This window comes from Gossypium raimondii, chromosome 7 (genome assembly GCF_025698545.1).
Source record: "Gossypium raimondii isolate GPD5lz chromosome 7, ASM2569854v1, whole genome shotgun sequence".
Taxonomy (NCBI): Eukaryota; Viridiplantae; Streptophyta; class Magnoliopsida; order Malvales; family Malvaceae; genus Gossypium; species Gossypium raimondii.
In genome coordinates this window covers 7,930,406-7,945,906 of record NC_068571.1, presented here as the reverse complement: position 1 = coordinate 7,945,906, position 15,501 = coordinate 7,930,406, and the positions used below count along the sequence as shown (strand labels likewise).

Genomic DNA, 15,501 nt, shown 5'->3' with positions numbered 1-15,501 from the left:
ATATTTACTTAATAATAAAATAAAGGCTTTTATGAGTAAAAATCATAGATTAAGAGCTTATTTAACTACAAAAATAGGTTGAGGGCTTGTTTATTAAATAAAAAAGTGAGTTGAAGTGGAATAAAAAGAAAATAATAAATAAGGAGGGCTTAGAAGGCAATTAGCCACATTTCAATTTTAGTGCGCACGTCAGCAGCAATTCACTTTCAAAATTCAAAATGGTAAATTTGCATGTCAGGTCCTTAAAACTGCAGAAAATTACATTTTAGTCCTTTGGCACCATTGGTGCCACCAATCTCATTGGCACCTTTGGCAGCAATTCACTTTCAAAATTCAAAATCGTAAATTTACATGTCAGGTCTTTAAAACTGTAAAAAGTTACATTTTAGTCATTTGGCAATCTCATTGGCACCTTTGGCAGCAATTCACTTTCAAAATGGTAAATTTGCATGTCAGGTCCTTAAAACTGTAGAAAGTTACATTTTAGTCCTTTGGCACCATTGGTGCCGCCAATCTCATTGGCACCTTTGGTGCCTCCAATGTGATTGGCCTGATCAGGCTGTGTTAGGTTTTTTTTCTATTTTTTTTGTTTTTTTAGTATATTTTGGTAAACAAAAAAAATTTTATAATATTTTGATAAATAAAATAAAAGTTATAATATTTTGATTATTTTTTATTTTTTTAATAATAATTTTATAAAAAACCCCACTTTTGAATAAGTTGATTATTTATCAATCCTATCGACAAAGTCCTGTGGGAAGTGAGGTGGAGACTCGAGACTGACCCAGAAACGGGATTTCATGTCAGATAGATAGCTAAGCCTTTTAATTAAAATCTGAACTGGACAGGACACTGCCAAAAGTCCACGCCAGATGAAAAGGACTTTACATTTATTGCTCCCAACTTCCATTTTTAACACATTTGCACGTAAATGCCCTAATATCCATGCAATGTTCCGATGGTGGGACAGACACCAACTAGTACTTCCTCTTTCTCCCTCTCCTTTTCTTATGTAAAGTTGACTCTCCACTTTCAAAATTCAGACTCTGTAAGATTGAACAGTTTGGGACTATTTTACTCGAATAACCTAAAAATAATAATTAATTACGTAAATATCTTTAATTTAAAAACAATCACCTAAAATAAACAATAAATTAAGATATAGAGACTAGATGATCTATACCACTATTTTTTTATTTAAAAAATAATTTTTAGAGTTTTAGATACTAAATGATCAACACTTATATATTTTTTTTAAAAAAACTTTTTTAGGGTGTTTTAATATTCCCATCCCATTTGTTGGATGAGTTTGGGTCTTTGTTGGCCCCAAAAAATAATTTTTTAATTAGATAAAGATTATTTACATAATTAATTATTATTTTCGGGTTATTCGGGTAAAAAACTATAGTTTGGCGACTCTTCAACACCCAACTACATTGCGAGGTCGAAAGATATATATTACACAATCTTTTATGGCATCACATTCAGATTTCCTTCTTTTTCTTTAGATATTGATCCATCCGGGCCTATAAGTAGAGATAGAGAATGCCACGGTTTAAGGCTAGCATATATCCTTCGTTCTCCAATTAGTACTTGCAACTCCATAAGAAAGAAATCAATTATTGGTTCCATTTTCAAGAGTTTCCTCAGCCTCACTCTTTTAGCTGCTACTCATTTATTCGGAAGTGGCAGCTCGAGACCTTGCTCAAACTACCACTGAAAAGAACAGTGGTCAGCAACAAACGGGCAATTAAATAATTATTTAACTCCACCTTTCAACTATATTGCATGAATTGAAATCTATATGTTAGCGTAAATCACCATGTTGATGTTGGGAATTCGAGTAACGAAAAATAAATTTAAGAAAAATCAGAGTTTTAAAAAGAAAATTCTAAATAAGAATTAAGTTGTGATATCTAAAGTAATAAATACTTAATTAAAATTGTACATTTTTAATTCGTTTAGGATGAACGCTTCGACCAAGTAGTCTTCTCCGCTATCCTCAAGCTCATGTCTGTCGAGTATAGGCTCGTTTCGAATCAAAAGAAATTTTATATATCTCTAGAAATTTTCTAAAATAATTCATTCAATGAATTTTCTCTCTATAGCTTTTTCTTGAATCCAAGTGTTTCTAAACAATAACCCAAGACTCTCTTTATATAAGATGAGTTTAGAGTGTGTAACTCTGATTAAACTTAATCACTTCACTACGACAAAACAGGCCTACGGCGACACCTTTTTTTACTTAGGACGACGCAAAAAATTTTGGCATAGGCCATCCCGGTGATTCTCCCGACGCTTCAAAAATGTTGTTGTTAGCACCGTTGGCATAGGTACCGCAATGCATTGAAAAAAGCATCGAATAATTCAACATAGGTCGACCTTTACTGAAGGGTTGGTAAAGACCTAGTTAAGGCCGACTTTCAAAAAAAATTGGGATGGGAGAACAATTTTTTTTTTTGTTTTTCCAAAGTTTATCCTAAAATTTTATGGAAACTATTAAAATATCAGTGAACTGGGTGAAACATCATAGAACATAGTTGGGATCCGTCCAGAGAAAGTATTTTAGATTCCAAAGATTTTATAGGAAGGTATTGGAATGGTAGAGTAGCTGAAAATTAAAGCTTTAGGTAATTAGTTTAGTTAGGTTTTGTACACCAAAAAAAATTAAAGTACATCCTTTCTTAATTGAAATTAATTATTTGTTAATTTAAATGTTTAAAAAAAGAATTATTAGAATAAAGTATTTTTATTTATTAATTAGTGTATGTTATTATTAAACTTAAGTTATGTAATATACTCAAATTAAAATTAGTGAAGGTTAATTATTGTTTAAGTAGAATAGTATTATAATTAAATATAGTGTTAAAATATATATATAATATAATTTTTTTGTCAAAACTAAACTATAATTGAAAAATACTAAGGCTTTGGAATTAAAATTTTGGGTGGAAAGTTTGTCGAACTTCACAAGGAGTTGATTCAATGTTTGTCTTATATTAATTTCGTTTTAGGTCATGCTGCTTTTTTATGTTTTTACTTAAGTCCTTATTTTATTAACGTGTTTTCATCTTAAGTTTCTTTGATTTATATATTTACTTTTAATTCTTGTTATATGATTTATTTTAATTTTAAATTAATTATAATTATAATTTTAAGATATTCTTATTTCAAAGTGTGAATTTTAATTGTGATTTTAGTTATTCATTTTGATTTGGCTTATATTGTTTTATAATATGTTTTTAAATATAATAATTATGTTAACACATTACATTTTTACAACAATATCAATAATTTTTAAAACCTTAAATTATTATAGTAGGTGAATAAAATTCATTCGGTTGAGTTTTAATTTAGTTCAGATTAATATTATTGTCGGTGCAAGAGAACCTAAATTGAGCATACTAAAATGTATGTATTCTTCCATTTAAAGGTTGAGAATAAATTATGTGTAATTTTACATTATAACAAACAAATAAATTTGATTATATAAAATATTTTATTTACATCTTTTATAGATTACATAACATTCTAATAAAATAATATGAAAAAATAAAAATATTTACAATGCAATTTAAGTTTAAAGAATCTACCACTGAAATACAACACTAAAGTGATGCGTTTGGCAGCACACTAAGGTTAGTGTTCTGTTTGTTTGACATGAAAACATTTTTCGAAAAAGTTTTTCAGCCTTTTCCAGTGTTAGTTTGATGGAAAATAATTTCCTAAATGTAAAATGAATTACAAAACACGGGAAATGAGTCCTTTCATGTAGGTAAGACATTTTCAGTAAAAGAAGCCAAGAACTCTCAACACCCCGATCTTCCCTTCCCCTTCCCCTTCCTCTTGAAGAAGTTGATGACGTCGAAGAGGAAGAGTATGAAGATGAGGAAGAACAGTTATTGGACGACGAGGATTACGACCTCGACGAAGACGTAGGGAGAGGCCGTGGCGGTTCGAGTAAGAAGCGTGGGAGATCTGATTTCATCGACGACTTGGCGGAGGAGGATGATGAGGAAGATGAAGAAGATGATGATGAGGTTTATGGCGGTGGTGGTGGTGGTGGTGGTGGTCAAGGTGGGAAACGACACAAGGCTCCGCGTGATGGCTCTCAGTTTTTTGATCTTGAAGCACAGGTTGATAGCGACGAGGAAGAGGAAGAGGATGAAGGGGAAGACGGTAATTTCCTCTGCCTTACTTTTGTTTTAGTTATCCTTTGCTAATTGGGTTGATTGGAAGTGAAATTGGTAATAAAATGGGAGAAAAAGAGAAATATTTAATTTGCTTGAATAGCTGCTATGTGGGGATGAATCAAAATCAGTTTCTACTTAGAAATTAGTTTCACTTCAAAGCTTACGGTTGTTCAATATGATATTTTGGAGGTTACAATGATATACCCTTTTAATGGAAATCTACTTCTAACTTGATTCTGCTGTTAGCGGTCGCTTAAGCTTTTAAAAATGAAGATTGAAGTAGCCCTTTTGTTTTTCCCGTAAGAGATCATTATTTGCATTCCAGTTATGTAATTGGCATTTATATTTATCTTATGTTGTAACTTCTGATTATGGAATCATTTATCAGAAATGTTGATTGAATGTGGTTGTTAAATATCTAAAAGCGAAAATTGTTATCGGTGCCTTGGTGAGATATGAAGATATGGCATTAGTTTCTGACATTGTAATGGTTTTGAATGTCAATAAACGTTTTCATTTTAGATTGATATATCTGATTTTCTAGGTGTACATTTCTGTTATTGTTTTTATGGTTCTTTATTTTTACATTTGTTGGGATACTGGGGGCTTAGGGCCTGGTTCTCTGTAAAATCTAGGAATTCTCTTTTTTGTTACAGAAATTACTCAATCTGAAAATTTTCTAACTTCATAAAATTTCAACTAGCTTCTAGTTTTTCGACTATTTTTCATTACAAACTTTCTGTGAAGAATTCCTCCATGACATTGAACTAACAAATACTTGTATGCTAGACATGGCAGAAAAAGCTCATTCTGCCTGGCTTTTGATTCACCTCTGTGTTATTGTTCTATAGCATTCTAGCATTTATATAAGTGTTGGGATACTTTGCATCTGATTCTCTGCAAAACTAAGAATATCTCGTTATTCCAAAATTTTAGTTACCTGATCTGAGTTTTTAGGTCAACTTTTTTTTCCTTCCTGTAATTTTAAGTTCAATTTAGTCCTTTTTTTTAAGCTCATTAGTTTTTAGCTTATTGTGCATCTTTTGGTTTCTATATTTGTTAAATTTGCCTAAATCTATTGTGTTTTGATGTCATGTAGTAGTGATAGTTGGATAAAAATGATATGTGGAAACTTTGTATGTGAATCTCATGGCTGGTGTCCTTTGTTCTTTGCCCTTTCAAAGTTTTCTGCCCAATCAATGCTACTTTCAATTATCTCATACACCTTTTCCTTAACAAAAAACATAAATGTGGCTTTTATATGCTGAAGATACATTTCACAGTCAACACAAATATAGGATTTCCCATAGCAAGCTATTTGATTTATAACTACCGTGGAATGTTTTGATGGATATCTGAGTATGGTGATCTTTGTTAAATCTTCTATTCATGCAGGCTTCATAGTTGACAGTGGAGCTGATATGCCTGATGAAGATGTTGGTAGAAGTATGCGTCGCCTATTACCTCTTCGGGAGGATGAACAAGAAGATGTTGAAGCTCTTGAAAGAAGCATTCAAGCTAGGCCACATCTGACTGGTTGAAGTTGAATTTTCTTTAATTTACTATCACATTTTGTTTACTTCGATGAGCTGGTTTGCAATGTTTGGACTTTATTGGCCAGGGTTTTTGTTTCTCAAAGGCAACTAGGATGCTTTAGTAAAAGAAATTGTTGGCTTTATTTCACAAGTTTTGTAATAAATTTGATGGTGTATCATTTTTTGGGACTTGAATTTGGTAACTGTTACTACATTAGGGCTTGAATTTATTATTGGTTGACTAAGTTAGGTAATTGTTTTTACATTCGGGTTTAAGGCTTGAATTTTTGTTTTGTCCAAGTTAAATCCCAAAACATGGCAATGGTTCCTATATAATGGTTTAAAAATTTTTTGTCTAACTTTTTTAGAGTAAATATAAGAACTTGGCAACTCATGCTTGATATTAAAATATAAATTTATTAATATATATATAATAAAGTCAATTAAACAATGAAAGATAATAAATTCTTAAATATATATTTGTTTAATTTAAAACAGTTTTTATGAAATATTTTCAAGAAATCTACTAAACAACAGAAAATATTTTATATAGATTCATCCAAACACCAGAAAAGTAAACCATTTTTAAAAAAGTAAATTATTTTTTAGAAATTATTTTTTTGAAAATATTTTACTGCAAATAAACAGAGCATAATTAGCAATTCTCACCCCCACTGAAATCCAAAATATTGGTTAGAGTATAAAGCTCCAGTGGACTGCTTTGGAAGTCCAAAAATAGGGGTAATTATAATTCTAGCCTCCCAATTCTTTATTTATTCTTTATTTTATTTAATACACATAACATAATTTAATATAATTCAATTTTTAACAAAAATAAAATTTTATAAGATTTATTTATAAATTACCATAAATATAAATATAGATATATTTTATTATTTGATTCAAATATAATTTGTAAAATATTTTGATATTTTTATTAAATATACATTTTAATTTAATGTCATTAATAATCATTTTCTATTCTCATTTCATTACTAATGCTAAGTTTGAATTCAAAAACATATTCCAACACCGATTTTAGTCTTATCATTACAATAACTAATCTCACAATTACTGCTACTTTTAATCTGTCAAGAATTAATCAGACTGTGGCGTTATTTTGGTACCCTTCTCCAATTTTATTGCATGTTCCAATCCTAAATTCTACTTGAGAGACACAATAAATGCTCTACGCATTAGAGAGATCTGGCTTTGATCCATCACGAGTCATCGTATTGGAGGTGGTGGTCTGTCAACAAATCTTCATTGTCCTTGCATGATCATTTTTATAATAGTGTTTATGCTATCTAATGTTGTTGGAGTTGGCTAAAAAAACACCCCCAATACTAAAAAAACACCCTAATAAATAACACACCTTTACTATAATTAATAATTAGTTATTAATTAATATTTTTTACTTTATTGATTGGTTAGTAATTAACATCTTTCTACTGTAATGATTAAGAATTAGTTATCACATCTCCACTCACTTTTTTATCTCATTTAATTGTTAAACATATTTTTATTATTGTATTATTATTAAATATTATAAGTATTATTATTATCATTAAAGATATAAGTATTATTATTATTCAACATATTTTTATTATTATAGGATTATTGTTAAACATATATATGAATACATAAATACAAAAATATGAGCAAAATGCTAAAATATAATAAATTAATATTATTCAACAATAATCCTCTATAGTTATAACAGGTGTTTTGAGATTACAAGGTTTCAGTTGTCTATAAAATTTCATACGTGACATATACATGGTTTGCCATCCAGCTGTAGACGGGGCTCTATGGCGGATCCAATAAGCCGAAATGGTAGGCATTGGGTAATCTCTTTCTAATTGTACCATCACATTATGATTATCATATACATGTGCAATTGTAATAGCATGATGGTATTGAAAATGTCCCGAACCTCTCCAAAGAGGAAAGAAAGTTATGTCACCTCGCTTGGTTAAATAATTGAGGATCACCCCAAACCTGTTGGCAATCAGGACACCTGTTATAGGCTTAACCATCCAGTGTTCTGCTGGTGCAGGCGATTGTGAGAAACACAGTGAATTACGTAATTCATCGATTCCATCAGTGAAAACTCTAGCATAGACATCATATGAACTCAATAACTCGTCTAGCAGTTGATGTTGAACATAGAGCCATTGATCTTTGCCATAACCAAGACAAACAGATATTGCTCGGAATCTGCAATTTCCATCACCCCTGACATCTTGTACATGTGTGATGTAAGGGTGAAACATATCTGGAATTTCTTTCATTAGTGGATGAGTGTCACATGATTCAGGCATCTGGTTTTAAGTCTATGAAGTCTGAAACTTGTTCTGATGGCTCTTTGTTTAAGTCTGGAATTTTGATTACGTATGAACTATGTCTTGCAGGTTCTTTGGTCAACTCTACCAGATCCAGCCCAACAGATTTTGACGTGGTTGAATGGCTACGTCTTCTGGGAGATTGACTTATAGAATCGACTCGTTTTTGTTGTTGTTTCTTCAAGGTTGGTCGTCCACGCGTATTTTTTTGAATTGTAGGTTCTTTAACGAGTGTTTTACTCAGCTGGAATATATCTCTTAACTTTCTTAACAGACTTTTTTTCCCAGCTTTTGACTGCTTAGTGAAGTTTTCTTTGAACATTTCTAACTCACCGTTACAACAAATATCCTCATTTTCCACAAAAGTTGATGGTGATAAGTCAAGCTTCCTCCAGAATACATCTATTGAATCCAACGGAATACACTCACCTGCATTGAAATGCCATTAGTTTATAAAAATTCAATATATAAATAAAATTTATAAAATAATAGTTAAATATACCACCTGAATTCAAGTAGACTGATAGCATGCAATCGCATGGTAACCCACAACTATGGCGTAGTTTACAACCACAGTTTGAAGAGTCAAGTTGATGTCTACTCAACCACTGAAGTTCCCCTTCTAGGATATCTAGAGCTTCAAGTGCCATAAAACCCCCACAATAATCTGAAACACGGTAAGTTGTATCTGTGTTTGAAGACAATTCTACTCTTTTCGAAATTTGCATATATCGATGTAAGTTGAGACTTCACAATATGATCGATACAACCAACAAATTTATCTAGAGAAGAATTTTTTGCACAAAGGTATTTCTTTAGCTTTGCATATTGGCTATCAACTCTATTCGTAGTTCGTTCTCCAAAGTTGAGATGCCGATCAATCCAGACCGACACCAACATTTCCTTATATTTGCTTAACCACACTTGATCTAGATATTTTAAAACACCTGAATTTATATAAATGTTAGTTATGTATAAAAAAGTCTTCTAAAACTATAAACAATTATTTATAGAATAACGAGGCTTGTACTTGGATATTCGCTCAACATTGATTGGAGTTTTCTGTAGTTTTCAGTGTACAATATCCACGTTGGAGATTCAACGAGTACAGTCCACATAGCACGAAAGGAGTCCCATTCATGTTGCGACTTGATAGACTACCTACAATGTTTTTTAATATTTTCAGTAATGTGCCATTTGCATAGTAACCGAGTGGCATCGGGGAAAACTTGTTAGCATGCATTCATCAGAGCCAACTCTCTGTCCGTCAATAACACGTGGGTACATGCACTCTTCTAGTGTCAACTTTAGACATGTTAATGCCCAATTATAGTTCTCCTCCTTTTTTGTTAATGATAAAGGCAAAAGCTATACTAAATGTCTTGTTGGTTGAAGTCACGCCAACAATTTGAACAAAAGGCAGATCATATTTGTTCGTTTTGTACGTTGCGTCTACAATCAAAACGTGCGAAAATGCACGCCATATATCCAATGATTGTGGATGAATGAAGAATAGATTTTCCAATTCATTTGAAATATTATTTACTGAAAACTCAGTAAAAAATTGTTTATCATTCAAAAGCAACATAAGAACTTGTATTGGAGTTTTACCGACATTCTAGGACGAGCGAAGCTTTTGCCATGCATTGTATATGGTTTTTAGTGTAGAAACGTTATTCTCGTCCTGCTCCTTCAGTGTCGATAATATGTCACGTGGTGTAACATTCTTACTCATCAAATCAACCAACAAATTTTTTTCGTTTTCTTTCAACCGCCTTGCATAAGCATGTCCCTCCATATGTCGTGCAGGTGGATGGTTATGTTGATCCCATATCACCCTCAATGTCTACCCATCATATTGTTTTAAATACAAACCTACCAATCAGAATTTACAGTTGGTCTTTTTGGTGCTAGACTTTTTACTTGATTCTTTAAATTTGTATTCACCGCCACGGTCACAAATAAGTGTGACGTAAGACACCACACCATTTTCCTTTGCTTTTGATCTTCTCGTGACGATGATATAACCAAGAGAGAATGTCGTGTTTTGCACCCATTGCATCATCTCTTCACGAGACTTGAACACCTAAAATTTAAATAATTTTGTTAACAAATATTAAATGTTATGAAGATAAAAAAAATATTAACATCATGATAAATATTATACCCAATCAGTAAACAATGGTGATGTCGCCATAGAGATCTCATTGCCTTAATTTAAGTTACTTCCGTAAAAATTCGACATTTTTTGTTAAACACTACAAATTATGATGAAAAATAGTAGTTATAAAAATTTAAAACAGATTTTAATTTATACAAGAATTAATAAAGAAAAAAGAAAAAATTAGAAAACATATTTTTATAAAAAACAGTTTAGAACAAATTTATAAAAATAAAATTACAAATAATAGAGTGTAGTGAGAAGGACTTATTTAATTTTATTAATAATAATATGAGTTTACGTTAGGATGTTGTTAATGTTCATCAAAATAAACATATATATAACTCGCTTATTTATTGTATTAATTACAACAAAATTAATTTTTCCGCTTTTTAAGATGTTGACTCTAATTTTTGGACTAAATTGATTACACTAATTAATTTAAGATGTTGAAAATGAAGATATTTGGAAAATGTACTAATTAATTTTTTGGACCGCATTAATTTGTTTGGACCATATTAATTTAAGATCTTGACTCTAATTATTGTATTAATAAAAAGACTCATTGGGAAAGACACTCATCCAATAAAATGATAAATGCTGTAATTAATTACACGGAAAAGAAAAATTAGGGTGTTTTTTCAATATGTTGGGGGTGTTTTTTTAGCGATACCCAATGTTGTTTTGAGTTTGCCTATGTGCCATGTCACTTTTTGTTATAAAATGTTGTGCAATAGAGATAAACAATAAATTTGAAACGTAATTTAGGGTCTTTAACAAGAAAATATATTGTACTTTTTATCAAAGAATATGTTACTCAATACGTAACTTGTGGCATAACTTTTCAAAAAAGTTATATTTATTTATTATGAGTGTTTATTTACATAAATTATTTCGAAAATAATTATATATAAAATTTATTTAAACTACACATCTTTTAACCTTATACATGTAAATATAAAGTTCAATACGTAACTTCACTTATCTAACTTAATTATTTGAACAATGTGAAATTACTAACAATTTTTTCCTTTAATCCAATGAAGTTCTTGTGATTTATCTCTTTTATTAATGGAACTTTATGTCAGTAGCACAGACATTACCCGACACTGTCGTCATCGGAAACCAACTTTCCACTTTATGTTTCACTTTTTCCACAGTAAGATTGGTGTTTCAAATTCTGAGTCCAAGATGAACAGTTTGGTGACTATTCAACAGCCAGCTAAATTGCATCTTTAATGGAGTTAGCTATTAGTAACTCTCACATTAATTTACTTGTTTTTTTCCTCTTTGGAAATTGATTGATGATGGGAGCCTATAAATGGAGACAGAAGATTGTTTGGGTTGATAAAAATAAAAAATAAATCAAATATGAGTTCAATGTGCATTACTTTCCTAATGCTTTTAGCTGCAGCTGCTGTTCTTATGTCTTGGCAAGTGGGAGCTCGAGGCCTTGCTGAAACAACCACCAAAAACAACCGTGGATGGTATGGTCCTAACTACAGTGGACCTGGACCAGGAGGATATGGAGAGGCCCCTAATTATCCCGGCTGCCGTCGGCGTGGCTGCTAGCTGCTCTTATATGTTGGCCAGGCGGTGGATGCTGAAACTCATTGGCATATGCATATAGAGAGAGAGAGAGAGAGCGCAAATCCTACAATTTTCGCTTTCCTAAACTAATAGGCTTGCTTATATTATATAGAGGAATTCTAAATGAATAAATATATGATTTTATGTATTAAAAATAAAATAAAATTGTGATTTTCTAATTTATCTGTTCCTTTACTTGCTTACTTGATACGCATGTTTAAAAAAAATACAATTACTTTGCAACTCCAAATCGACCTTAATAGCATAAAATTCTGCAAATTTTGAACCCATTTTTGCCTTTGAATCTTTGACCATGGCACCATGCAACGTAGGTCAATGGAGTGGTCAGTCAAAGAAGTTGCCAAAGGTGCTGCTCTTACGCTAGCCAAGCTGGTCAATGTTGAAGGACCAACCTACCAAATTAACTGAGGGATGCGAGATAATAAATAAATCTAAAAAATATAAAATGAATTGCACTCTTGGTTTTTTTGGGTATGATGGTGGAAAAATAAACTTAGTTAACTCTATAATTATATTTTATTTTTATTTTCTTATAGCAGAACCAAAGAAAAACCATTATTTAACAGTTTATGATTCTTGAAGAATCACAGACAATTCTCTATATTACTTTAATTTATTTAACCGATTAAAATAAATTTGTAGCATTTTAAAATATCCACTGTGTCCTTTTGTCCTTTCTGGTAGTTAAGTTTAGGGTAAATTATTAAAACAGTCATTTTTGTTTATCTCAGGTTATATTTTGGTCACTTATATGTTTGAAATGTTATGTTTTAGTCACTGAGCCGTTAATTGTCGTTAATGGTATAACGGTAAGTTGACGTGGCACATTAAATCATAATTTCAAACAAAAATTTTAGGTTAAATTATACAATAGGTCTCCATATTTTTCGTTTTGAGCAATTTAATTTTTTCTTTTATATTCTTTTAATATTTTTTCTTTATTTTCCCTTTTCTTTTGCTTCTCCCTTTTTTTTCCTCCATTCTCCATCTCTTTTAATGTAGCTTTTCTATGTTTTCCATTTGTTAAAATTTTTTTATGTTTATGAAAAAAGAAAAGGCGAAAGCTAAAACCAAAATAAAACTTGCTTCACATATTCTCACCCCACAATTACAAACCCTCATCATCTATCATCGCTTTAACGAACCAATTTGGATCTCTCAATAACCTAGTCCACAAGCTCGCCTCACTCGAAAACCTTACTAGTCGTGACTTATGGCAATCCACCATCAACAAAATTTCTCGAGCTTGTTCTTTTTGTTAGAGTAATTAATGAAGTTGTTAAAACTGTTACTAGTCAGTTAATAGTTAGGCGGTTGGTTAAGTCATCAGTTAGTCTACGTTGTTGTATAAATGCATGAGGAGTCAGTATGCAAAAATAAATCAATAGAAAATATTCACTTCTTGAATAATTCATTCTCAGTTGCTCTTAGTTTCTTGGTGTTATCTAACATGGTATCAGATGTAGGTTCTTTCCTGGCGTTTCTTTTTCTGATTTCTGGTTGTTTTTATGGATCCTCTGTCTAGTCCGTCTGCTGTGCAGTCTACTTCACCAATGATGGCCTCCAATGCTACTGAAGGAGTTGTTGACAGTCAGTTCTTTTCTACAAAGAAGATTAGTGTTCTTCTTGATGATAATAACTATTTGTTATGGCGATAATAGGTGCTCTTGGCAGTCAAAACGTATAAGCTTCAAAGCTTCTTAGACTCCCAAATAGTCCCTCCCACTCAGTTAGTTTCTGATGGTACTGATGGCCTTTATGAGAATCTAGAGTTTGCACGCTTCGAACAACAAGACAGTGCTCTTGTGTCGTGGTTATTGTCTTCAGTTAGTCAAGCGATTCTTTCCCACCTTATCAGTATGGATACCAGTGCTCAAATCTGGTATGCAATTGTAACCTTGTATGGTAGTAAAACTACTTCTAGGTTGATGTTCTATCGGAAGGCCTTGCACTCTCAATGCAAGGGTGAATTGAGCGTGAAAGAGTTTTTAATGAAGATTAAAGGCTGCTGTGATAACCTTGCTAGTTGCGGTGAAGTTATCAGCGAACACGAGTATGTTACTGCGATTCTCAGTGGTTTTTCTCCCGAATATGAATCTATGATTACCATTATTACAGCGAGTCAAGTACCATACACAGTACAAGGTGTAACTACCATGCTTCTTAATGCTGAAGCTCGGCAGCAGGTTGTGATTTGTGAAGCACCAAGCTCTGCTAACATGGTTTCTCATCAACTATCCGATCGTACTGTTCATAATGATTCTATGCCTTCCCATCGCCCCTCTTCCGCCGCTTGGGGTCGTGGGTGAGAATGCTCTTCTACCTCGCTGATTCAATGTCAATTGTATGGGAAAGATAGTCATCTTGTTGACCGTTGCTATTATTGTTTTGATTCTTCCTACAAAAACACCAATTACAGGCCTCCTCCACAAGTAAATGTTTGCATGGTTGGTACTCGACTTACTGTTGCGCATTGGTTTTCCTCTTCTCGGTCAAATGCTCCATGGTGTCCACCAAGTTGGTTTTTCCCAACTCATTCACCATCTATCTGGCCTAATCAATTTACTGGTAGTTCTCCACAACAGGTCAGTGTGTCTTCCTCTGGTACATCACAACCTCAGGCGTATGTTGCAACTCCTGAAATAGTGGCTGATAACTCCTGGTACCCGGATTTTGGCGCCACACATCATCTTACAAATTCGGCTACTTCGCTTGGTGACAATGAGTTATACAGAGGACCAGGTAAGGTGTTTGTAGGCAATGGTTCAGCCCTTTTTGTTCTGTCTACTGGGCAGTCATCTTTACTTACCCGTTCTCGACCATTCTACATGCCGTCCTTGTTGCTTGTTCCTGGCATTACTAAAAACCTTGTCTCTGTCAAAGTTTGCAAAAGACAATCAGGTGATGTTTGAGTTTTTCCCTACACAGTGCTAGGTCCGTGATTTGAAAACAAGGGAGATTCTTCTTCAAGGCTCGGTACATCGTGGTTTTTATAAGCTTCATCTCAACAATTCTGCTGAGGCTAGTGTGTCCTCTAGGAAAGCTCAGTGTCTTACAGCTAGTACAATGCTTCCTCTTAGTGTTTGGCATTCTAGATTAGGGCATCCCTGTCGAGCTACACTTACAAAGGCTTTTCTACAATGTAATATACAATTTACTGACAATAATAAATCTGTTGACTGTGTTGCTTGTCACCTGGGAAAAGAACATAAGCTTCCATTTCCTAAATTGGTCACCGAGTATACTTCACCTCTACAATTGGTGGTTGTTGATGTTTAGGGACCAGCACCAGTTGTGTCTAACGGTTTTCACTATTATGTCGCATTCACTGATGCATATATACGTTATACGTGGCTTTATTTTTTGAAGAATAAGTCTGATGTTATCAATGTGTTTCTACAATTTTATTGCCAAGCTGAAAGAGTACTTGGTACCAAACTTAAAATTTTGCAAATAGATGGAAGAGGGGAGTTTCAGGTGCTGAAAAGTTATTTAGCTCAGCAAGGGATCATGCAACGTCTTACCTGTCCTTACACATCCGCACAAAATGGTCTTGTTGAGTGCAAACACAGACAGATAGTTGAAATAGGTTTGTCCATGCTAGCTCATGCATCCATACCTTTAACATTCTGGAATGAAGCCTTCTGCAGTGCTGT

General features: G+C 32.6%; 1 protein-coding gene and 1 long non-coding RNA gene across 2 annotated transcripts; one reads left to right on the top strand and one right to left on the bottom strand.

The window, feature by feature from the left end:
• Positions 1–3,623: 3,623 nt before the first annotated feature.
• On the top strand, positions 3,624–5,958 carry LOC105802685 (uncharacterized). The gene is made up of 2 exons (XR_001136257.2): positions 3,624–4,179; positions 5,589–5,958. It is a non-coding gene; the product is annotated as an uncharacterized LOC105802685 (long non-coding RNA).
• Positions 5,959–7,422: 1,464 nt separating this feature from the next.
• Positions 7,423–8,022, bottom strand: LOC105764510 (uncharacterized). The gene has a single exon (XM_012583108.1). The coding sequence runs from the start codon at positions 8,020–8,022 to the stop codon at positions 7,423–7,425; it is 600 nt and encodes a 199-aa protein (XP_012438562.1).
• Between the last annotated feature and the right edge of the window lie 7,479 nt (positions 8,023–15,501).